This window comes from Lissotriton vulgaris, chromosome 8, assembly GCF_964263255.1.
Source record: "Lissotriton vulgaris chromosome 8, aLisVul1.2, whole genome shotgun sequence".
NCBI lineage: Eukaryota > Metazoa > Chordata > Amphibia > Caudata > Salamandridae > Lissotriton > Lissotriton vulgaris.
The window spans coordinates 1,169,048,153-1,169,075,090 of record NC_141696.1 but is presented as its reverse complement, the minus strand read 5'-3'; the positions used below and the strand labels follow the sequence as shown (position 1 = coordinate 1,169,075,090).

At 45.0% G+C, this 26,938-nt stretch overlaps 1 protein-coding gene across 1 annotated transcript in view; it reads right to left on the bottom strand.

Moving 5' to 3' along the window:
- VWA8 (von Willebrand factor A domain containing 8) overlaps nt 1-26,938 on the bottom strand; it is a 1,363,176-nt gene that overhangs the window by 867,346 nt on the left and 468,892 nt on the right. Inside the window, exon 14 of the mRNA XM_086935029.1 lies at nt 8,114-8,227. Coding sequence (XP_086791155.1) covers nt 8,114-8,227 — 114 coding nt within the window. The remainder of the gene's footprint in view (nt 1-8,113; nt 8,228-26,938) is intronic.

Here is a 26,938-nt window from a genome sequence, read left to right as displayed (position 1 = left end):
ATGAAGGGAGGGTTCCTCGGGGGGGGGTGGAGGGATGGGTGTTTTCAATGGGTGGTAGGGGAAAAAGATAAAATGTCCTCATATGTAAAGAAAATAGCTTATTCACTTAAAACTTTAGATGGGTGGGAAGTTGGTGCCTGTACATGAGTAGGTCAACAAGCATAAAAATCGTCTCCTGGAATGTAAATGGATTAGGAGAGGGGAGAAAACATGCCAGAGACTGTGAATTCTTTAGAAACCCACCTAGAGGCGAATACTTGTAAAACAGTTTTCGGTAGACTGGGATGGGTACAGGAAACATTGTGTTCGAGACAGAAGGGGGTAACTAGGGGAGTCGTGATAATCACAAGGGCAAATAGAGGGATAAGGCTGCTAAAGTGGGATACTGATCAGACAGGTAGATGGCTGGTGGCGGCCTTTTCCTTCTGTAATTATACCTGCGCCGTTTACTATGGCCCTAATGAGGATAATCCTGGTCCCCTATTGAAATTGGGGGCGGAGCTTCTTGAGACATCGGCCCCTGTGATTCTGGGGGGGGATTTTAATTTGGTTTTCGATCATATTTTAGACCGGTCCTCTAAGGTGAAATATCATGCCCCCATAAAATCTACTTTGGCTCTGAGAAATATAATGAAAGATCTTAATTTGCTGGATGTCTGGAGATCTAAATATGGTGCTACTAGAGGCCATTCATTTTATAGTAAAAAGTATAGACAGTATTCCAGGATAGATTATTTTTTAACAGATCAGCATCTGTTTATGGATATTACTTCTGTCTCCCATATTCCAGTTGGGATTTCTGACCATTTGGCAGTTGAATTAGTTTTTGAATAAAGATCTAGACCCATTGATATTAGATGGACACTAGACAGGACGCTGCTCCTAGATGACAGAGTAAAAGCAGAGGTGAAGGAAACGGTTTCAGAATTTTTCTCCTTTAATATTGGCTCCTCCACTATCCAGACGGTCTGGGAATCTTTTAAGGCTTTCCTTCGTGGACTATTGAGCTCATTAATGGCGCATAAAAGGAAAATTAGCAAGAAAAAGAACTCAGATGATCTGAGAGCATTAAGAGAAAAGGATGCTGAGTTACAGATGGCCACTATTTCAGATAGGGGGAGGATCCCGGAGCTCGAGAAAGAGCTCCTGGATCTACAAACCTCTCTTAAAGTAGCCGGTGAAAAGACCATTAAGGAGACGTGGGAAGTCAGTAAATTGAAAAATTTTGAGTATGGAGAGAAATGTGGGGCCCTTTCGGCTTGGAAGTCAAAAACCGAGAGATCCAGGAATAACATCAAAGCGTTAATTCAGAGAGAGTCAGGTATATCAACGATGGAGGATGGGGCTATCAGGGAGGAAGCTAGGGGATTGATGAAAGGCTTATATCAAGAAGACACAGGCTTTGAGTCAGATGAGGCCCAGACCTGGCTGACCCAGAGGAATCTACCCCAAATTTCAGAAACAAATAAAAATTATCTGGCAAGTGAGATCACAGAGGGGGAAGTGAGAGACCAACTCAAGAAAATGAGTGGTGGTAAAGCGCCTGGGCAAGACGGGTTAACAAGTGAGATCTATACAGTCTGTGCTGAGGCATTGATTCCTGTTCTTACCGCACTCTTTAATAGCCTTTTGATTTCGGGTCAAGGGATTCCCCCGTCCTGGTCTGAGGCCACGATCACACTTATAGCTAAGCGTAATAAACACCCCCACAAAGATAGAATCCTACAGGCCCATCTCCCTCCTGAATTCTGATCTGAAACTCTATTCTGAGATACTGTCTACCCGTTTAGCCAAAATTATAAAATCAATCATTCATCCAGACCAAAGAGGGTTTATTCCGGGGAGACAGCTGAACGAGCTAACATTTCAAGCAATAGGAGCTGTTGATTTTGCTGAGGTGAGAAGGTCGCCACTAGCCATTATAGCGATTGATGCGGCCAAAGCCTTTGACCTGGTAAACTGGTTATACCTTTGGGCCACTATGGCCGGCTTTGGGTTCCCTTCTGTCTTTATTGAGGGAATTAAATCGCTTTACCAGAACCCATGAGCCAAAGTCCTGGTTAACGGAGGCCTCTCGGATTGGTTTAAAATTTCTAGGGGAACTAGGCAGGGTTGCTCCCTGTCCCCTCTTTTATTTGACATCTATATAGAGCCTTCTGTCTGTGCGATCAGAGCGGATCAGGTTATTCGACCCTTTAAGATAGCAGACCTGGAGCTCAAAGTAGCTTTGTATGCTGATGATCTCCTCTTATATACCTCCAACCATGAGGAAGCAATTCCTAGGCTATTCCATCTTGCCGATGAGTTTGGAAGGTTTTCAGGGTGTCAAATTAACAAGGAGAAAACAGAAATAATGGGGTGGAACAACAGCACGGTTATTCAGGGGGCTAAACATAAAATGAGGTACCTAGGAATCCACTTGACCCAAAAGTTGGATGATATTCCTAAACTTAGCTGGCAGATAGCTGTGAGAGAGATCACCAAAACACTAACAAGATGGGGTAATTTGCCATTGAATATTTACGGACGGGTGAACCTCATTAAAATGACAATACTCCCCAAATTAACTTTTCTTTTTAACAGCATCCCTTTACCCTTTGCTCTGAAAGATATCAAGAGCCTTCAATGGAAGATCGGTTCCTTTATATGGGCTTCAAAATCTCCTAGGATAGCCTGGTAGAAATTAAGGAGGGGGTTGAAGATAGGTGGTCTAGCTTTACCAGATCTACTTTCATATTGTCATGCCTTTCATTTTAAAAACTTTAGACTACTGGGAAATAAACTTGACTCCTCGTCACAGGGCTGCCTTTTTCAGGCGTTGCTGCATGATCAACCACAGGGCCAGGAGTTCTTCCTTTTTACATTTGGAGATGAGAAATTCTATAAAAAAAAGTCAGACTTAAGATCTTACGGACAGCACTTAAGAACTGGGTACATGTCCGGAAAACTCTGGGGATTCCATACTATAACACACATGCTCCAATTTGGGATTCTCCTGAGACTCCAGAATGCTTGCAGGATCAACTGTCTCAGCCATTAAAAGCAGCTGGCTTAATTAGATGGGGGGGATCTCTGTGTTAACTCAGTCCTTATGAACTGGGATTCTCTTGCGTCCCTGACCAACGGGTCTTTAACAAGATTCAAATTTTACCAACTTTCGGCCTGGTGGTCTAGGGAGACGCTAGAGTTTGATGACGATTCTGGGATTCTTGACTCCGTTTGTAGGGAAGGACTTTGGAAACGAGAGCTCTCTTGCTGGTATAGGTGGTTAACGGGCAAAAGAAACATTACATTCAGAGCTGGCGAGTCTTTGGGGTAACGTGATAGCAGATAGTCCTGAAGAAACACAAAAGATCTGGGCAGATGCTTTTTCCATGTCTCAGAGGTTAATAAAACCGGCTAACCTAAGAAGAAACCAACTGTTTACCGCCTATAGGGTATACTGGACCCCGGCAAAATTATCTAAAGTTACATCAAAGAACTATGGTTGCCCCAGATGTAAACTCTCTGCAGCAGATGATCTACATATTTTTTTAGAGTGTCCAGATATTACTGACTATTGTAAAGCTGTCATTAGTTTCTTAGAAAAAGTCTTATCTGCTCTTATTTCCTGCTCTCCAAGATTAGTCTTTTTTGGATTGCCAGCTGGATATAATGTTAATAGTTTCTCCTCACAATTCATATTTTACGTGATGGCTATAGCTCGAAGAGAGATCTGTAGAGAATGGAAGTCTGTAGCCCGGCCCAGGTTCGCTGACTGTTTAAAAAACATAATGTTAGTCAGCAAGTTAGACATGGCATGTCAAGAGGCAAGCGCAGAAAGGGTATGGTCCGCATTGGTGGCGTGGTCTAACACATAATGGTGGTCCAATGATTATGCCAGAGGTGTGTGGGTCCTGTCCTCCCAGTTTTAAGAGGCGCTCCATCGGAAAGAACGGGAGTAGGAAAAGGAAACAGCCTACCTCTGGGAAATTCCTGTCTGTTGCACGCTGACTCCAGGGCAGTAACTAAGATCTACAGTGTGAAAGGCTTCAGGAGTTCCCATATAGAGAATGTATCATCTGGTGGCATGTATGAGGACAAAAAAAAAAACCTCTTCAACACATACCTATCACTCAATGGGCCTCTAGAATGATCGATCAATACACAGAGAACATAATTAGGACCATGGATGAGCTTGTCCCACAAAACGTGAAATGGCCAAAAAACAATGTCTGGTAAAGAACTGAACCTAGACAGAAAGGCCCTCAGAGCTGTGGGACAGACCTGATGCCATGCTTAATAATAACCCGTACGTAATTTGCGACAAATGTCACCCTTCTTTTCAAAGAGAAAATGGATTGAAATCTCCTGACCCAGACCAATACTATCCTTAAAACTGTGGAACCATTTCTGAAATCCAAGTAACTTGGTTTGAGAACTTAATCAGAATTTCCCAAAACCATTGCTAAACTAAACCCTCTTCTTACTGCACTGATTCCATTTTGCCATTTACCAACAAAGAAGTTGGTACTTCATTTATGTCCTTCTGGGTCAATCTGAGCGATACACCTCTTTCTCAAGTTTCAACCTCGTATAACCTAAGAGTAGTCCAAGTCACTTGACATTTGGGGAACAAATACGCCCTTATATGAAAGATATGAGCAACTATTGTCAAGTGTTAAACCAACCCTTTCTCGCTCAAGTGAAGTAAAGCCTCATTGAGAACCATCTCCAACTACTCATTACTGAAAACAACCTTGTTGAGGACTTCCAGTTCGGTTTCAGGTAGGCTGGAGCACTGAATTGTAAATTATGCGCTCCACATCCTTTAGAAAGGGTACTCCAGCTTTGCTACCCTACTTGATCTCTCTCTGCAGCGCCTAACACGACCAACCATTCCATACTTTTAAGAATCTTTGATATCTACCAGTGGGGGAACAAATTTAGTAAACTGCTTCATCGCTTGTGTCAGGGGGCCCTGCACACCCTGGTGCTTCCCAGTGTAACGGGACCTGAAGGGAGGATCCTTGGGGACCCTTTCGTGATTGGGGAGAGTTTTGATCAGTATTATGCGTAGCTATAGACACGGAAGAAATTCTTGCCGGAGGCAGCGGTGTGCCACTTCTTGGAGGCCTCCCTCCCCGGGCCCTTTCAGATGATGCCCGGAATGAATTAGACCTGCCACTTACGGAAGAGGAGTTGGGTTCAGCCCTAGGCGACTTGAACTCTGGCAAAGCCCCGGACCCTAATGGATACCTGTGTGACTTTAAGAAATATTTGATGATGCTGGGACCCCATCTTCTCAGAGTAGTTGAGGAAGAGCGGGAACGCGGTTGCCTCCCGCGTGACTGGAGGCATGCCGAAGTGGTAGTATTTCATAAGCAGGGACAACCCCCAGACCAACCCGCTTCCTATCGCCCTATCTCATTATTGAATATTGAGACCAAAAATTTGGCAAAGGCCTTGGTCAACCGCCTCTAGTCCTATATTACTTCCCTGGTCCACCCTGATTAGGCTGGCTTTATGCCTCAGAGGGCAACGGGGCATTACATTTGCTGAGCTCAGCCATTGCCACTATTCGTGGGTTGGTTGTGCCGGCCGTACTCATGTTGGCGGATATGGATCGGGCATTTGACTCCCTTAGCTGGACATTTATGTTTGTCCTCCTGGACCGCCTGAATATGGGTCCGCGCTTGTGGTCTTATTTGAAATTGCTATATACGGACCTTATAGCCTCGGTCCACATTGCAGGATCAACCTCCTTCACTTTCCCCATCGGTCGGGGCACCTGGCAGGGCTGCCCCTTGTCGCCATTCCTGTTCGGTCTAGCACTGGAGCCCTTGGAGGCATGGTACAGATGGAAGCACAAGTGGCTGGTTTTGAGTGGGCTCAGGGATTGTCAGACCGCATTGAATCATATGCTGATGACGTCCTATTTTTGTTGACAGATGTGAACAGGACAGGGCTAAGGTTGCTCCGTATCATGCAAATCTTTGAGGAATCGTCCGGCTTATTTATGAATCATAGTACATCTACTTTGTGGACGCTAACGCCACAGGTGGAGCTGGGCACTTGGGCCTTGACAATACATATGACTACGGTGGGAGTGAAATACCTGGGGGTCTTCCTGGCAGACGTGCCGGGCGTTTCCTGGGACCATAATATGATGCCGGTCTGGACATGGGTCCGCGAAGAGCTCAAGGCCTGGTCCCATATGCCACTTTCCATCTCAGGTCGTTCGGCTATATTTAAAATAGAGTCGCTACCGCGGCTGTTCTACCAGCTGCACACCTATCCCTTCCCAGTCCCGCCCCTCGTGCTTTCGCAAAATCAACTAGGTATTGGGCACTTTCTGTGGGCGGGGAAAACACCCAGCGTGGCATTGCGGACATGTTTTCAATCGACATATAGTGGAGGACTGGCCACCTTGGATGTTCAATCCGACTATATGGCATTGCAACTATTGATCTTAAATGATTGGTGGTGCGGAGACAGGTCTGACCCCGCATACGCGGTAGAGAGGAGATGCATGGGATCTAATACTTTGCATACCATTCTATACTGGGCTTCGGTGCGCAACTCTCTCACGACGACTACCAAGGTAGTCTTTCAAGTTTAGAAGCAGGCTCTTTGAAAGATGGGGTGGTGGGGCAGACTGACAAAGAAGACTCTACTTTGGTCCAATGGGAGACTGCCACAACTAGCTGCACTGGCAGGCTTCCGGGGTTGGGACAATATAGGGATCTCTGCCCTAGGAGATGTGATGCGGGGCACAGAACTGAAGTCATTACAGGATTTCCGCTGCGAATATCAAATGCCAAAAACCCAATTTTATAAATACCTTCAATTCAGATATGCCCTACTCCCCAGTGTCACGGGGTTGGAGTCTGTCCTTGATTTTAGCCCCATCAAAGCTAAACTATTTATGGGAGATTTAAAAGATCATAAAATCTCTCAAATTTATCAATCCTTTGTGACAAACTGCCCTACGATGTTAGATAGACTCCGGGGGGTGTGGGAGAAGGACCTTGGCCCTCTGGAGAATGGCGACTGGACGGAGGCGCTGGCCTCCCCTCGGGAGGCAGTGATCGCAATGCGACTCCGGCTAATCCAATTTAACTATTTACATCGAGTATATTATACCAGAGTCAGATTGTGGAGGGCGGGCCTAGTGGCATCACCGATGTGCTTGAGATGTGGTCAGGAGGAGGGTACTCTATTCCATACGGTTTGGCAGTGTACAGTGCTTGCAAGGATCTGGTGGGGAGTAATGTCCTGTTTGGCGGAGATCCTGGGGTGGGAGCTTCCCTTCTCACCTAAATTAGTATTTTTGCATGTCATGGACGATGTGGGGGGAAATATCTATAAGTGTCATTTAATGCTTTTGGGATTTACGCTAGCCAAGCACGACATTGCGGGTAGGTGGAAGGCGGGTGCCCCACCTTCTCTATCAGCATGGAAGAATGGTCTTGATTTTAACATGGGTCTGGAGACGCCTATCTTTAAACTACTGGGTGTCAGCAGAAGCATTTCAAAATTTGGAAGAGATGGGCAAACTATAGAGGCCTTTCTCTGGAGCCTCCTTCTGGGGCGGATGCCACTGTACAGGGAGACATGTGCAGGATTGTGTTACAGGGGACCAATGTTTGAGTGGAAACTGCGGTGGATGTGGCGGATTTGCAGTGCGGCTTGAGATGCTGTATATAACAATGAAGGGGGGGTTGTTTTTATTGGTTTTGTATCATCAGTTTGTTTTTGAAAATATTTATATTAAATGTCAATGAATAATGCTTGTATTTATACTGTAGCAGTTGGTTTCTGGGTTACAGAGCCCTGCATTGTATGTTCCATTTGACGCAATAAAATCTGTTAAAAAAAAAAAGAATCTTTGATAAGAGAATGGTCAGGGTGAAGAGGACGCTCATCAGGATGCACGGCTTAGGCAGAGGGTGGTGGTTTGCTCTCTGATGTGTTTCAGTTTGATGAATTGTATATGTTCATGTACATGAATAATAACAGCTCTCTCTATTCACGCTCTTACGTTCAACACAACAAAATCTTTCAGCAGTTATAAGAAAACAACTATGGACGATTCTATTCGTACAGAGCATTACAGCAAAGAACATATTACCTCTTTTGAAGCTCTTCATCTGACAACTGCAGATCTTGTTTTAACTGTTGATACCTGTCCTCTCTTATCAGTCTTGTGCCTTCATACAGAGTCAGCTCTCGGTCGTGGATTAGTCTGTTGGGAAAATAAAATTGATTCCTTCAACTCAGATACTATAAATCAGAGGTTCACGGCTACTGCAAACACCATCACTCAAATTGAATGGGCTCTTAAAACAGGCAACATTAATCTTTCATGAAAATAGTTTTAAGATTAAGGGGGTTTAAATTATCTCATCGAGGAAAAGGGTGACCACTAGAGGAAGGTAACCTTTAGATGTCTTAAATCAGTAGTGTTACAGTGTGGTAGCTACAGATAGGATTTTAATGCTTCTAGGCTAAGTAAATAATGATATTAGGTTTTTAACTGTATGACAGTGTGAGGTTTATGACAGTGTGCAAACTGTTGAGTTTGTAGTGTGCATAACATGAAAACTATAGACCATAAATAATTAACAAGAAATACAATGAGTGCACATTTTTTACATTATCTCACTAACAACTTCACTTAGCCCGAAAAAAGTAAAAGAGAAAACAATAAAGGTCTACAGGATGAAGTGGGTTTAGTTGCATGCTAAAACAAAAATGTGAAAAGGAAATCGATTGGCTATTTTCAATAAAGAGAAGTCAACAGAGTGAAATGTGATATAAGCATAACAACAAAGTCAGTCTAAAATGGCTGCAGAGAAATGTAATTGCCACGAGAAAAAGACATTTTGAAAAAGAATATATGATTGTTACAACCATAATTATAAAAAACACTGGGATTGGTTTAAGCAGCTTTGAACGAAATGAAACAACAAAGCTTCAAGTCTAGTTCTAAAATATGTAGAACATTTTATTTTTAATTGGATTTACAAACAACAACACATTAATCATCTGTCTATGTAAGAAAGACAATTACTTACCTAATAATAACCTACTTCAGTAGCACACACATATGCAATAAACATCTCAATTGCAATTGCAAAAAAAGATAGAATCATTCGAATTAATATTCGAGACCACCTCAAATTAAAACATACGCCATTCTTCCTTGAGACCTGAAAATAAGACAGCCCTGCTTATATACGCTAAAAGTCAATATGGGATCTACACCATTTATTGGTTGATTTATTTCTGGAAAAATAACAATGTCATTTTCACACTTCTGCTTGTAGTGGCACGACGGTCAGAATTTAGCCTCATGGTCGACAGCAAGAGCTAAAAATGATCAAACCATTAGAGACCTCTTCTGACACTTTCTACTTCCACACTCTCTGTGGCAAAGACAACACCTGGCACCTAAGAGCAGAGTGCAGATGCTGGAGACACAAAGGAAGATGGCCGCATACCAATAATGTCTTCACTGGCTGGTTTAGAGACGTCCAGGGAGACTTATCAGCACTAAAGGAGGACTTGGGAAAGGAAATCACAGAAATGTGACAGGAGAGGAATGATCTTAGGGGGACGGGTCATCTCTCTGCCGGAAAAAAGTGATTCAAGGCAAGAGGAGTAGGAATTCCTTTGTCATGGATTACTGGAATTCAAAGCTTGGAATATTGCTCTCCAGGCCTATCTGGAAGACCTTGAACACAGGTAATCAGGATACCTAGATATTGTCTAGGTTTCGAAACTTAGGAAAAAACAGGCAGTCTCTTTAGACAACCCCATACAACTCAGTGAGCTCCTACTGTTCATTAGTTTACCTGAGAACTTGCCTCCATATTGGCCCACCTTTGCAATTCAGCTTCTTGCACTCAAAGGGGAAAACAGACACCCTGTCCTCTGTAACCTCCCAAACCAAGGAAGAACACGCTTCTTTGTAGCTCTTATAGCCAAATCTCACTGCTGACATTAAACTGTTCACAGGGATTTTGGATAGAAGTTTAAGGAATAATATGCCGGACCTTATAGTGCTGGATCAAACAGGTTTTACCCTTGGGAACATTAGAGGCGATAACACCGAGGCTCTCATGCCCCTTGCTGACAAGGCACACAAAACTCAGGACAACGCTTTTCTCCTCTTATTCAACACTGGAAAAGCATTTGATTTAGTCCAGTGGACCTTCCTAAATGAGACACTATTCGCCTTTGGATTGGGTTCCCGATTTAGAAGTAGAGTTGCTAGTGGCTACCTAAATTACTCACCGTGAGTTGGAGTGAATGGATGGAGTTCCAAGAGTTTGACTACTGGCCAATGCAAAAACCACAGTTGATGGACAGAATGCAGAACAATGTCATACATTCACCCCAGTACAGAGATCTGGGCCTAAATCCATCGGTTTTTTGCACTCCACACCACCCCAGTTCAGACATCAAAACAGTCTGACCCTGTGCCTCATGGGAACAGTCCAGCCCGAAGTGCCAAGCCATGCCTTCCTTGGACCGGAAACAAGCTTCAGAGGACCGGTTTCTGGCATCCCAGCCGTCTTCAGCCCGGCTTGCTTGAATCCAGTGGTGTGGAGAGCATGGGACTCACGTCTGAGCATACCCATCCCACTCGGGGTGACAAATGCAAAAACCACAGTTGATGGACAGAATGCAGAACAATGTCATACATTCACACCAGTACAGAGATCTGGGCCTAAATCCATCGTTTTTTTGCACTCCACACCACCCCAGTTCAGACATGGCCATATGCAAAGCAGTCTCGACCTGTGCCTCATGGGAACAGTCCAGCCCGAACTGCCAAGCCATGCCTTCCCTGGACCGGAAACAAGCTTCGAGGACCGGTTTCGGGCTTTCAGCCCTCATCCGCCAGGATAGCTTGATTCCAGTGGCATGGAGAGCACAGGACTCACGTCTGAGCATACCTGTCCCACTCGGGGTGACAAATGCAAAAACAACAGGTGATGGACAGAATGCAGAACAATGTCATACATTCACCCCAGTACAGAGATCTGGGCCGTAAGCCCTCATCAGCCTGGATAGCTTGATTCCAGTGGCATGGAGAGCATGCCACTGAATGGCTGAACATTTTCAAATTCCAAGCTTTAAATCTCACACTCCCTCGAGAATTGTAACAGAGCTTAAAGAGGTTCCCCTTTCAGAGGTTGTTTACACCATCCTGTATTTAGGTGCGTAAGTAGTGTCTACTCTTGAACATACAGTGCAAGTGGATTATGAAGGCTTCCCTAAAATTCCTCAGGCAGACCTTTAGGTTTGGCAGATGTGAGGGCTCTTCTGGATGGGATTGGTGGTGAAATAAAGATGACATCTCTCACACAAATCCTTTACTTACTTTAAGTCCTCCATGTGCAAGTGAAGGGAGCAATCCCACAGAAGATACCGAGACTCCAAGATAAATGTATGGGTGCATAGAGAAATTACAGAATAGTGGCTTGAATGATGAGATATTCTAGTAAAACGGTAAGGATCCCAGATGTTAAACGATACTATTACACTTCCCAATTAAAATTCACAGTAGAATGGATTCCACCCAAATCGAAGTAATATTGGTGATTCATGGACAAACGTAACTGGGATGTACACAGATGAGGTACCATAGATGTACAAAAAAGACAGAGGCTGCGGATTATATTACTTGCTGGTGACCATAGGAACCCTACAAGTCTGGAATAGGCGAGAACTAAGACAATATTTCACCACTTTTCAATCCTCACTGACACCAATTCCTGGACATCCAGTCTTTGCCCCTGCACACATAAAGAGAAGATTCAAGCAAGTGCAAGTGAGGTGGTCAGGGCCCCAGGAAACATGGGCCATATACCCCGCACAATAGCCACAATACTTGCATGCTGTAAAAGTTGGACTGGCCCTACACTGAAAGACTCCTGTGCTGCTACAAAATTGATAAACTGCTCTTTAGGAAACAGGTCCTGTGGTGTAGTTCCTAGGACCCCCCCCTTGATCTGCGTGTTTTGGATGACCTAAACTGAGTGATTGGTGTGCAGACACACTCTGGACACCCCCACAGGATGAGTCAGCCGGTGGACTAGCTAGCTCTACAGTGCCACTACACCCCCCTGTATTCTACAGTGGTGTATGTAGTTTCTGGCAACCACTGAACATGACAACCCTGATTCCTCAGGTATCGTGGAAAGCAATATGGTATCTTTCGCTCAGTTACTCGTGCTTACTTTTCTCAGAATACACATAGAATGATGTCTGGAACAGTTTCAATAATTATTTATTGATCAAACATCAGTCTATTATGAAACATATTCGCTGCAACAATCAAAAGAAAGGAGCAGACAAATGTGATGACTAGCACCAATATCGTAAATAGCAGATACATTTCGACCATAGTGCTAATAAGATGAATAAAAGCAGATTATAAAACAATATCATTGGCGTACTCCTACAATGCGTAGCCTACCTAAATGTACCTAGCCTAGATATGCAGGTGAAGCATGTGTATGTAAATGTCAAGATAGATCCTAATGGAGCCAAAAATCCCCCAAGGAGGTGCTAACACCCACCTGACAGTTCTGAATGAAGACCCCCCCCCCCCCCCCCCCCCCAATCTCTGCGTCGAGGATGGCACGCCGCAAGGGATGTCAGGTTTCTGCCTGTCGAAGGATCAGCCTCCAGAGTCTCAGTCCAGCCTGGAAGCAATTCTCCTCTCTTTCTGTTAGGGGGAGTGAGGGACTTTTAGACTAAAGTGTTCACTCCAGGGTTTCTTCCAGAATCGATATGTTTTGAAAACATTCACTAATCCTTTGCTAATCCTTTTCTAAACAAAACACTCATGCACAGCCAGCTGTTGGCCATGGATGAAAAAAGTGGTGCCCCTTATACAGAATAATTCTGCCGTGCCTGGGGACATGTTTATGTACGTCAGGTACAGGGATTAAGATAGGGTACAGAAAGCCTGTCTCGAGGAGACTAAAGTAAGCTACTAGGGAAAAAGGTCACCTGTGTGCGACAGTTATGTTGTGTGGATGGGACAAAATGTATGTAATTGGTATGTACATGACGTGATTAGCCTAAAGGACATGACAGTCTCCCAAAACTTCACAACCACCGGCCCTCCATGCAGTCCACAATACCCCCAAAACTCTAACGGCAAGAAAATCCCATAAAACCAATACAGGGCAAACAGAGCCTTACCCAGAACACTTTTAACAGTACACTCCCACAATGAAGCAGTGTGTCTGACTAGATAGGGAATATTCTCTACATCTTTACCTCCTCCCCCCCCCCCCCGCCATTAAAAGATGTGGTAGGGACGATCTCCCTCCAAAATCTCTCAACAGTGTTTTGTCCCAGGTGCCCTCCTCAGCCATCCAACGCACTGCATGCTGTACTTGGGCAGCTAAATAGTATTGCTCTAGGTCCTGTACCGCCAGTCCTTTCTCCTCCAGTGGCAGCGTCATATGGACCCTAGCCACTTTACTCCGTCCCCTCACCTAAATCAAGGCCATCAAAAGAAAGTTCATCCTACAAAAGACAGCCTGGGAGGGTGCATAGAGGTCTGGGGCAGAAACACCATTTTCGCCACATCCACACGGCCAAGGGAAGTCCAGAATCACACCAATTAACTCAGTTCCCTAATTACCCTCTCTACGTTGCATTTTTTGCATCTTTGTGCATTATAGGCGATAACAATCCCCAAATGTTTTACAATATTGAAATACAGGCAGTGGTGGTTTAGACAGTTGCACATCTAATTCTATAATGAGTCCAAGTATTATACTGATTGTTTTTAAATAGATATTGTATAGTTATGGAGTCGGTGCCCCTCAAGGTAACATTGACATCCCACTACCACAGATGTCGGCTTCTACAAAAATCCCTCAGGATTCATTGTAATGAACTTTCTTTGAAAGGTTGTACCTCGGCACTCCAATATTTACTGTCAGAAAAGCATGTGCTTTTAAGGGAGTTTATTCCCAGTCGTGACCCGTTCAAGGTGTCCTGACTATTAATCCAACGTATGGGCAGCACCAATACATCAATGTAAAAAGAGAACATCAAAGAGAACTTTCCTTTTAATGCTTTAATGTCTTTTTAAATACAGTATTCCATTTGGTACTTAGAAAAAATACATGATACACAATTATTCTTGTCAGTTCATCTGTGATGTTGATCACGACGAAAAGATACAAGCAGCCAACACGTGTTTCGTTACTAGGAGTAACTTCCTCAGGGCTTATATGTATTGTGGTTGGAAAAAATCAACAACTGGTTGGGGATTCTTCACATTGAACTGAAAAATATTTAGAACTTTATGCGGGTTAGACTCTTGTAAAAGTACTGGTGATGGTCCCAAAAGTTCGATTAAAAATCATTCTCTTCTAAGATTGTACTTGTCTATACAGAAATGTGTATATCCAGGAATAAGTAGCGAATAATGGAGAGGCTCACGTAGTTGTCCTGAAAAAACTACGATGTGGGTAGCAGTTCCTTACTAATATGGTGCTTCCAAAAGGTCCCTTGTGTTTTGCTTCGTGGTTAGGTATAATCACTTACTTCCCATACATGTATCCTATAAGTAGCCCAAAGAGAACTCTTATAAGCCCTTTAAAAGCTGCCGCATGGCTCGACGATCTTAGGTGCTCGGAGAAGGTTTATTCGAACAATCCCCAAATATCGGAAAGGTCCAGCTCCCATCAAAGGGGTGCCACTGGCAGTTCGCCCTCTCCGCAGGTAGCCAGAGACCCTAATGGAAACACAAGGAACTTACCATGATTTCCCCAAAAGCAGTTAAATACGACAACAGGAGGGGCAGAGGCCACCGAAGGGATGATAAGTAATAAAGGGTATTGTCTGCATTTAAGGACACCAAGTGGGTGATCCCTCTAAAGGTAATCCCCTATCTGGCCATAAATTGCCAGAGAAGGGGGACAGTGAACCCCCTAGTCACGTGTCCCTCTCCACCTCCCAGAGTGCAGATCAGCTCTGTCTGACCCTTATCCTAGCAGTGGGATTTGTATACAGTAGAAGCACCCAGGAACAGAAGTGGGGTCCAAACCCCATTGCCTCCAACACCTTCATGATATATTGCCATCTAACTGTATTGAAAGCTTTAGGTATGTCTATTGACACCACCGCTAGTTCTTCATCACAACCCTCCCCCTCATGTAAAATCCAAAATAACCCCTCCTGTTTATATAAAAAGTGACCTTTTAATCGGAGCCTTCCGTTTCTATACTTAGCTTCTATTTACTTCAGGCTTCTCCCAGTAATTATGTGGGGCTTTTAGTATTGTAAGTAGCTCCACCCAAACCACCCGCAGTTTCTTCCTGCCTCCCCTGCTAACACCGTAACTGGCCATGCACCCGTATTAGCCACGCTACTCTGGGAGCGTGGCGGGTTGTAACAACCTGCCAGTGGCTTCTCTGTTCGGTGACCTTTCTCATCTGGCAGCACAGGTGGTGTAAGGGGTTCTCCTCTGCTCCTCAGTGCGTCTCGCATTTTGGCTCTGTGTCCCATTTCTGCTTCCGCGATCTTTCTCCCAGCGCTGCGGTTCGTTCTCAGTAAAGTCTCCTCATTCCTTTGCCACAACTGGAGTCCTTCCGTCCTTTTTATTCTGTCCTCGTTGCTTGCCTGGCCTTGTCCTTTCTGTACTTTCCCTTCCGGTGGGTCCACTTCCTCAAAAAGTAAAAAATCTTCTTTTCTTTTCGTTTCATGTACACTGTGTGTAGTGGACTATTGCTTGAATCCTGGTAGGCCATCCTGCAGTACACCTCACACCCCTCAACCTGACACTTTATAATCATCATAAGTGACCTATATGCCGAGGGATCCGCCGGGCTCTCACTGGGCTTCGGCAATAGGGTAATGCAGCCCTTTCTCACAGACTCAGGAAGCAAGCCCCCCTCCTGTGCCTCACTAATAAATGCTGTTAGAGCATCAATTAGAAGACCTTGTAGAAGTCGGCAGGGCAGCCATTGCAACCAAACGCCTTGCCCCCCGGCAACAACCCCAGTACTGTGCGAATCTCCTCTAAGGTGAGGGCCACTTCCAAATCGAGCGCCTCCATATCTCCCAGCTGCAGAAAGGGGTAATGACGCCCGAAAGACCTCGACCAGCACCCGCGAAGGAGCAGGGTAACAATATAACTGTTCAAGTCAGTTCTACATAACCCCCAAGCCCAGAAATAAAAATTAATGTTTCTTTCAACCCTTTAGGGTGGCACCAGTTACTGCATGATATCACGGTCTTGAGACTCTGCCGCCAATGTTCGACCATCCTGCACAGCCCTGCTCCCCAGAGTTTCAGAAATCAGCGAAGCATCCATTTCAGCCGCAGCCAACATACCATCCTTGCAGATCACAATAAGGCCAGCAAACCCCCTATCGGGAGCCCAGAGTTGTCCTGTTGGTGAAGGAGTTCTCACTAACCACATTCTCTTCGAGAATATAAAGGATCTGCATCACTTAATCTGCAAGCAGGGCGAGTATCCAACATGTCCAGCCAGGACCAAACATCCTCTGGGTGCTCAAAGAATTGGGACCTCCCCGAGATGACAACACAGAGTTTGGCTGAGTATAAAAACATATAACTGAGGTTCATGGTACGTAGTTTCCTCCTACCCTCAAGGAAAGACTGCAATTCTCATATTGTGGGATGGGAGCCTTCCTAGCCTTTTTCAGGATCGTGTCCCTATCCCTGTAATTCAAAATCCAAGCAATAAACACCCTGGGGGCTCCTAGTGGTGGGACAGGTACCAGTGCCACATGAGCTCTTTCAATGACGAAGAAATTAAACAAGTCTTTAGAACAAAACACATTCTTCAGCCAGTTCTCCAGGAATCGATCAGCCAACTGACCCTCCTCCCTCTCAGGAAAGCCAACCAGGGGAACATTATTCTTCCTGGAACACCCCTCAACATCCTCAACTCTATGCTCCAGAGCACTTGCTTTACTTCAGTCTGCAAGGTAGAAAGGTTGGTCTCAGTGTTCTTGACCTTGTCAGCCAATTTGCAGAGGTCAGGTCTCAGCAGATTAACCTCTATTAACACCCCTGCAATCTGCCCCTCCAAAACCACTCTCGATCCTTGTATGGTCTCCAAGAGTGCGACATGGGTGGGTTCTTCACCCCGCCGCTCCAGTGAAGGCTCGGGGGTAAACTGGTGCTCCATACGAGTGACTCCAACTGATTATATGGGTGGCCTGACGAGATGTTATGTTGTTGTTATGTTATGTTAGTAGGTATTTATAAAGCGTGCGGCTATTCCCAGGAGTGTCCTGGCGCTAAGAGAAAAACCATGTGACAACCAACAGAGAGCACCCAAGCAGAAGCCGGCCAGTATCTAATGTTGGAAAAACCATGTTTTTAATTTCCTCCTGAAGGTGAGGAGGTCCTGTACCTGTCTAAGAGAAAGAGGTAGGCTATTCCACAGGCGAGAGGCCACCACTTGAAAACATCTACCCCCTACCCGGGAGAGCAGGACCTTTGGAGTGGAGGTCAGAAGCTGGGCAGAGGACCTCAAGGTTCCTTGAGGTGAATAGTGCTGAAATCTTTCCCTAAGGTAAGGGGCTCTTATCTCATGAAAGGCTTTAAAGACCCAAACAAACGCTTTGAAATGTATCCTCTTCCGAACCGGAAGCCAGTGTAAGGAAGACAAAAGATGGGTTGTGTGTGTCCTAGGTCCTGCCAGAAAAATGGCTCTGGCCGCCACATTCTGAACCATTTGCAATCAACCAAGTAAATAGTACGGGAGGCCCAAGTACAGGGAATTTACATAATCCAGTTTGAGACCACCAAGGCCTGGACTACCGTTTTCCTGTAAGAGACTGGGAGCAGGGGGAGAAAGTTCCTCAGCATTCTCAATACCTCAAAACAAATCCCAGCCATCGATTGCATTTGAACCTTCATAAAGAGGGCGGCGTCCAATTTGACCCCAAGATATTACACCATGGTGACTGAAGATGTGGGGGGAGACATGTCCTGCGGCCACCATTTGTGCCATGCTTCACAGGGATGGGACCCAAAGAAGATAATCTTTGACTTTTCAGAGTTGCACTTCAGTTGGTTTTGTCTGAGCAAAGAGAAAACCTCTGAGAGACAGGTGTTGATTACATTGCCTTTAAACTCAGTGCCTTTCTCGCAAGTGAACAACAAGTGTGTGTCATCCGCATACGACACTATTTTGGCAGGGGCCATATACAAGTTGAACAGAGTCGTGCTCAGGATTGAGCCCTGTGGGACCCCGACATTCATGGGAGGGATGAAAAGGAGGGACATGTAGTGTATTGTGTAATAGTATTCCCCTGTTGTGGAGAAGAAAGGGGTGATGGGTCCCAATCCCTTACTAGATATATATTTTTGAGCAGGTATATTTTTTGCAGTACTTGTCCTCGACAGGGGGAAAACCCTAACCCCCTAATCATACAAGAGATCCAAAGAGAGCTGTCTGGACAAGTCAGGGTAGTCAGTTTTATTCAGTAAAAATTCCAGTACCCTGGTTTCTTTGTGAAAAATCATTATATGAAAGAGTTATAACTCATTTGAAAATTCTGAGTTAGATTTGCGAACTTGTGATAAACAGCCAACACGTGTTTTGCCCCTTTACATGGCCATACAGCCTGGGACTTCCTCAGGGCTGTACATATACACATAACACATTGACACGTAGGACCAGTGCAAAGTGCCACACACCATTGAACAGGGACATGTAGCCATACGAGGGACAATTCAGGAATATAAAATAAGATTGAAACACAACAAAATATTAAACATAGACACACAACACGAGAGACAAATACGGGTGAGAGCAAGCAGCACGTGCAGAGGGTCATAACGCAACAGATTGTATGGGTATCACCAGACACATAGAGGGACCAATTTATGGCGGCAAAGCATGATATTCATATAGGAGCAGAGCACAATGGTAATAGAGATAGCTAGGTGAATATCACAGTACAGCATCAAGCAATATTTCCAAAAAGTTGCACGTCATCATGTACCATTTTTTTAAAACAGGGACAATCGCAATTAATCATGAGTGAGGTAGGTGGGAGGTCGGGGGAGAGGAAACATGCACAATATTAAAGACAGACAAAGCAAGGTAAGATATTAACCAGTGCAGTGCAATGCATCATTAGAATAAATGCGGGTCATCGTGTAGCATATTATTTAACATGTGGAACGCTGGTAGCACATGAGAGAGGCAGGTCATGTATGCAGTTGTGACACATAATAAACCAGTGCATACAGTTTAAGAAGAGTTGAAAAGTTACATTGCAGGAGGAGAGGCATGTTTCAAGGTTGGGTCGGAATCGGAAAAATAAATAGAGAACATGCGACACAATTAGTCCACGAGCAGTAATAAGGGGATGTCATGTCAGTGCCAAATTCGTGGTGCATTAAACGGCTCTAGATGCGGTGTCGACCCAGGGCTCACCCTGTCCCATGTTGTGTGACTTGTCCATATTCCCCTGTTGTTGCTGCTGAGGCCTGTTTTTATCAATTGTGAGAGAAGAGGCGACAAATTACAATGTTCTATTGGGCCCACAAGTCACCAAAGGTCCCTCTGTGGGGTCCAGTGCCCAGACTAGGCTACAATGCTGTAGCTCAGTGAACACAGGAGGCCAAGCATGCAGCTGCTCTGCAACCTCAAAATCATCAACCACCGTCAATAGCTAACTTGTCCCTGCTGCCATTCCTCAGTGGCATACATCATCTCCAATTATCATGGAGTGTATTTATTTTTAGGGCTTGCGAAGCAAATAGCCCTTTTGTAGGGGTTTAAAAATAGACCTTGAAATTCCACACAGCTTGTGTGTGTTGATTTCCTAGGTTCATTTTGATTGGGCTTTGCGTGCGTGCTGTTTTTTAACAGAACACGCAATAGGCCATAGGCGATCGCGTACCTCCACCTATGGCCTATTGGTGTCTATTACGCGCACCAAAGCCCATATGTCTTCAATTATCGCGGCCAGACACGGGCACGATAATTGAAGAGATATGCCTCGCAGTGGCACGCGCACCACTCGCTGACTTTTTTTTTTTTACAGGATCTTTCCCCAGCGCCCGCCCTCCTCCCCCTGTACTATCCTTCAGTCCAAGGGCAAAAAAGCAGTGTTAGAGACAGAGCACGGCAGCAGCGAGGAGAGCGCAGGGCGGCGCACAGCAGACAGGGCACTCCGGCGCTCCAGCACGGAGCCCAGGAGCCGAGGCGGCGGCCCCTTCATCTTCTGCCTCCTAGAGCCACAGCAGACAGGCTGTATGCATGTGCCTGGCCATGTCCTATCCTCAGGGTTTCTTGTACCAGCCCTCATTATATTAATGCTGTCCAGTTTGCGAAGGTACAACCTGTTCAAAAGTCATTATTACCGCTATATATTACCCAGGCATTTTGCAACACATGGAAAGGAAGAAGAGAAACTGCAATAACACACGGCCAAGGGGAGGGGGTGGCGGTGATATCCGTTTCCACAGATCTAGGCTGACATTTGAGCACATTCTTGTGAATAATAAATGGCAGGACTGATGAAACGAGCTGCAACTACCTCGGGCAGGGCTGCACTTTATTCCAGTAAGTTTCAACAGCAAACCGAGGCTTGTTAAACCGCGGCTGTAGCAGGTTTCATGAAGTGACATAAAATCAGACAGGTTTTAAGTGCCTATGAACCCGGGATGATGAACATGACTTGTCTTTAAACGCATGTTTATTGGCTCCGATGAGTGACGCATGTGAGGGATTTCATCCACCTTTGGTAAACATCTGATGACACGCGAAGGGGACACTTTGTGTTCCATGTGTGAGATTCATTCGAGGTTACAGCTGAACATTTTTTGTCTAATTTCATATCTAGTTTCTGTTTCTTTTTCCAAAGGTCTTGGTGTTAGTAGTGTGCAGGGTGGGTGGCATTTGTTTAGAGCTGGCCTTCTTCTGTGGTAGCTGCCCAGCCTGCTGTTTAGTACTATTGGCTGAATAAACAAACCGGTAGAAAATCACACCTCCTGACATGGTGCCACTTGACAGCCAAGATTATACGGGTACAATGCATGTAACCGCCAACCAGTGACAATCCGTTTTTTGAAAGCTTTCATCAAGGAGGATGCCTATCTCCGTTTTTCGGCTTTACGGTGTGATATTTTATTTCATCTACCTATTTTCTATTTATTTATGTATTTACTTGCTATGCGAGAGAAACTATTAACGTTAACGACTGAAACATTTCTAAGAACCTCTTTGAGAAATGAAAGTCGCGCGCAGTGCATAACTGAAAAGGCGAAGGCAGCAGCCTGAATTCACACAAACAAACGTGTGCTATCAGTGCACATTTGCACACTTCACTCCAGCACTTCGTGCTCAGACTCCCTTCTTCTGTTGAGTTACACAGGAAACCTTACATTCCTGCTTACAGCACCAGATATTTAGAGCTCGCAAAGCGAAGCGAAGCGAAGAGCCTTTTTGAGGGGCTTAAAAATGGACCTTGAAATTTCACACAGCTCATGCGTTTTGATTTCCTTGGTCCATTTTGATTGGGCTTTTTGTGCGTGCTGTTTTTTAACATGTCCACCACCACTACCACCACCAACACATCCACCACCACCACGTCCTCCACAACCACGTCCACCACCACCATGTCCATCACGTCCATCACCACCATGTCCACAACCACCACGTCCACAACCACCACGTCCACCACCACCACACCCACCACCACATCCACCGCCACCACCACATCCACCACCAGATCTACCACCAACACCACCACCACATCATCCACCACCACGTCCACCACCACCACGTCCACCACCACCACATCCACCACCACCACATCCACCACCACCACATCATCCACCACCACATCATCCACCACCACATCATCCACCACCACGTCCGCCACCACCATGTCCACCACCACCACGTCCACAACCAATCCCTCCACAACCACCACCTCCACAACCACCACCTCCACAACCACCACCTCCACCACCACCACCACCACGTCCACCCCATCCACCACCACTACATCCACCACCACGTCCTCCACCACCACCACGTCCACCACCACCACCACACCCACCTACACCACCACCACGTCCACCACCACCACCATGACCACCACGTCCACCACCACCACGTCAGCCACCACCACCACGTCCACCTCACTCAATCTATCGCCCTCACTCTATCTATCTGTCGCCCTCACTCTATCTATCTGTCGTCCTCACTCTATCTATCTGTCGCCCTCACTCTATCTATCTGTGGCACTCACTCTATCTGTCGCCCTCACTCTAGCAATCTGTGGCACTCACTCTATCTGTCGCCCTCACTCTATCTGTCGACCTCACTCTATCTGTCGACCTCACTCTATCTATCGCCCTCACTCTATCTATCGCCCTCACTCTATCTATCGCCCTCACTCTATCTATCGCCCTCACTCTATCTATCGCCCTCACTCTATCTATCGCCCTCACTCTATCTATCGCCCTCACTCTATCTATCGCCCTCACTCTATCTATCGCCCTCACTCTATCTTTTGCCCTCACTCTATCTATCTATCGTCCTCACTCTATCTGTCGCCCTCACTCTATCTGTCGCCCTCACTCTATCTGTCGCCCTCACTCTATCTGTCGCCCTCACTCTATCTATCTGTCGAACTCACGCTATCCATCTAACTATCTATCTACCCCACTCACTCTATCTATCTATTGCACCACCACAGCATCACTCAGGGGCACCACAACATCACTATGCGCTACCACAGCATCACTGAACACTACAGCTTCACTCGTCGCCACCACAACATCACTCAGCGCCACCACAGCATCAATCTGTGCAACCATTCAACAACAACTGGTTCAAATATGTTCTCTCAATGTTTCACGCTTTATTACACATGTCACAAAAAGATGTTAATATTTCACTTCTGTTCTTGGATTTTCGTCACAATAAAATACACTGAACATAATCTTCACAAAAGTTATTTACAAAAGTTTAAGCTATTGCCATTTTAAATTACAATAGCTTTTATTTATGTATTAATTATTTAAAAAAAATAAAAGCCATTGTTATTTGTAATATCAATACATCTAAGTCACGTAAATACAACACATATTGCATTACAAATGCTATAGGTGTCACGTTTGCGAAAGTTAAAACTATTGGCATTGTAAATGACAAAGCTATTAATTTCCCTATTTTCAAAACCAACACATAAATAAAAAATGTGTCATTTACAATACCAATAGCTCAAACTTTCCTACTGCGAGACCTATTGCATTGCAAATGCTTGTTTTACAGAGTCACCTCTCCTGGGGAGGTATTGGAGCCCTGGCAGAATGCTTCCTTTGCTCAGTGTTACATTGGAGAAGCAAGTATTAGGGGCCTTCCGGCAGTGGGTAATTCTGACAAAGAGCCCTCATAGTCAACATCGTCTACAAATTCCTTTCCACTAGGAAAGTGCCACCCTCCCAGCTCCAACCAGTGGCCTCTCTCCTCAGTTGCTGGAACTTCCTTGCCGAGGGCTCGAGTTTCCGGGCTCAGGCACCTCCAAGGCCAGACTGGTCCTAATGGGCATTGGGCATTACCCCGGGAGGCTTGAAGGGTGGGAGACGGTTTTGCAGTAGTGGAAGTTGTGGTTTTTTTGTTACTGGGTGGCAGTTTTGCAGCAGTGCTGAAATATAGGCCTCCAGTAACAAAAGTAGCAGTGCTTTACATGTGCCGCCCACACCCTCACCAGGGCTGGTCCTACAAAATTGGCAGGGCTGCTTCGAGTTCTCAGTCTGGCCATGGGCACTTCTCTCATGAATATTATGCTGTCTTGGCAGGTCACCCCATCATACCACTGTACAAAGGAAACACCAATACCAGGGGCCCAATTACCAGTTGCATGTTTGGTGCTGAACCCTTATTTCAGCTAGCCACCACTTCCATCAGACACCCATCTGGGGATGCCGCTTCGGACCTCCAACTTATGGCCTCTCCTCGTGGTCGCTATTCCCAGCACGCCTGGGCCACCACACACCTCTCTCCACTCCAGGCAGTGATCGGCTCAGCGGTACAACCAACACTGGCCTGAGATCGGATTCACTGTGGTTTCGACACTGACAGCAGCCTGCTCCAAGAGTATTTAGGAAAGCCTCATCAGTCCCTGAGGCTTCTGCATCAACGTACCCACAGTTGCCAACAAGCAGTCAGGCGGCCGCCATCTTGTAGAGTATCCCCTCACAGTCACCCCTGCAGCGTTTTTCTTGCTGTTTGCAGCTATGATGGCACAAGCTCTTTATCTCCAAGGATTGTTGACAGTATGGCACTGGCAGTCGTAGCCTTGAGGGGGCAAGGGGGAGCCAATAACAAGTCGGGATGGTGCCAGATGGTGGTGTTCTGCCATGAGCTCCGTAGGCAACTGCTTACTCCATTGGTATCAGGCCAAGCCCCTCCTTACCAGGGCTTACACAAGGCTAAATTATCTTGGTTGCGATAACATTTTATTAAAAAATTGCAGTGGTCGGAACATGTGAAAAAGGATACACAAGGAGATAATAAATATGAGACTTCATCGAATTTACGTTATCATTGTGCATGCTTAATCAACAGTTACACGCCACTGTGCTTTGTTTTTGTTTCTCATCTTGCCCCGGTCAGAATGGGTGTTTTCAAGGATTTCATGAATATCGCCATTCATGCATAACAAATAAAATAGGTGTGTAAAACATATATCCACTTTTTCCTCTACTTCTTCTTCTGACCCGTTACCAAAAAGTAAGAACTTCTTTGCAATAGACGATGTTTGTTAACCACTTTAATTCCCAAATTTGGTGAGTGCGCCTTAATGTCGGCATTAGTGGGGTATATTAGGCCAAAGCAGCGGCTGCTGTAACATGTGAATCCACAATTTGGGGGCAGGATTATTGTGAGGTTATGATTCCTGGAGAAAAGATACTTCTCAAAATTTATTTGGGTAGTCAAGGGGAATTTGCCCTTTAAAGGGTGCCTCGAGACTGGCCCCAGTAGATGTTTCAATAATCCAAGATTACTTTATAATCTGAAATGTGAACGACACATAACTGTGGTAAATGTCACTGATGCATGTATCAACAATGATGGATAGCTGGGAAGCCTATCACAATCACAATGTGATTCTGGCTCTGATGGTGACTCTGTGTGATCTCTACCCCACTGTGTATTCTAATGAGAAAATAAATATGAATCAAACAAGTCACACTCTAGCTGCAAACAGAGAGAACGTCAGCCAGGTGCCCATCCCCATATGGTCAACCTGGACAGCAAGCTAGAGATTGTTGAGAAATAGTTAAAGATTGAGGAGAATGGACCTATTGAAACTAGGCTACAGTACATTTCAATAACGAGGACCCTTAAGAAAAAATGGGCAATAAGATGTCTGTAGAGAGACACATGAAGGCTTGTTCTGCTAAGATCGGTGTGCTGAAAGGGAATGGCACTCATGTGCTTACTTTACTTTCATCTTCAATGACGTAACCTTATTTTACATATGCTTTTTCACCTCTGAACGTATATACTATTGTTGTACATGATATTAGCTTGTGTAATAATATTTACGTTTCAACAAGATATAATTGATTATCTGAGAGAAAATATATAGGGCTTGAACTGTGAATACTTCATAGAAATGTCTTCGTAGTGTCACAGATGAATGTTCAGTTTGAGAAACGCATTTTCATTGTCTCAGATGAACGTCCAATTTGACAAGAACTATTCACAATTCAATGACTAGATATTGTCTCTCAGATAATCAGTTCTATCTTGTTGTTGGTTATATGAAGCTTTGCTACTGGAAGGTAACAAGTGATCTGAGGTTTTCGCCCCTGGCAAGATTTCCGTTAACTATTGAATGCCATTTTAATACATACGTTTATTAACTAAAAACATATAAAAATGGTTGTAATCTACAATGCAAGAAAATATATTAATCTTCAATAAAGAAGTCATTCAAAATTCCGAATGGCCCTCAAGATCTGCTTGTTCGAATAAGCCTCAGAGACCTGCAAGCGCCTTATTGGGTGATTCACTGCGCTTTACAAATCCTGATTGATTGATTGATTGAATAAAGGTGTTTGCAATCATCCATGACAAAATCCAACATCGATATTTTATTGGCTCCTGTTGCAAGGTGAAAGTACTATGTGGCATGGCAGAGGTTCCTTACCATGAAATATTAGCATAGTACACAAAGATAGACCCCAGGTACTCTCTCAGTACACCTTCTCTCAGCCCTGGTAGAGTGGCAAAGAGCAGACCGGCTACTTAGAGGAACATATGTTAAGCATTTCACATCACCAACATGGACAGTATTTTTAACCACCAAAAAGAAATCAATAAGTACAGTATATGTGGAGAGATCAATTTTAAAGCATTAAATAAATCAGTACTTTGCATTAACGTTGCGGTCAATGGGAAGAACACATATATGCAATTGGATACTTAGAGAGTGAGTTCAACAGAACCCACTTGCAGTTAAGGTCTGGTGAGTCCCTAGACCAGTTCACAACAACTAGCACAACTGTACCTGGCTCAGGGGAGCGGAGTGCACTTTAGATGTCAAACAGAGCTGTGAATCTGGCTTGCGGTATTGGAAATGGTTTCCTTACAAAAAGGTACTTGCGGGGCGAGTTGAGCAAAATCCTTTGGAACTTAAGCGAGGAGCTGTCCCTAGACCAGGAGACTCCTCAGGCAGATCCGATCTACCTGGCTCAGTGGACTCGGGTGAAGAGGTGCTGTTGGCATCCATGGTGCTGAACAGAATCCGCATCCAGAGGAACTGGCAGGCGTGCCAAGAGAGGATGAAAACAAATGCAAGGTCTTTACGATGCAGCCACAGGGGTGGTTGGTCGTTCGTGGAGGTGAAACTCTTCTCTTGAAGCGTTGAGTAAAGCAGGTTGTAGGCAGACTGTTGGA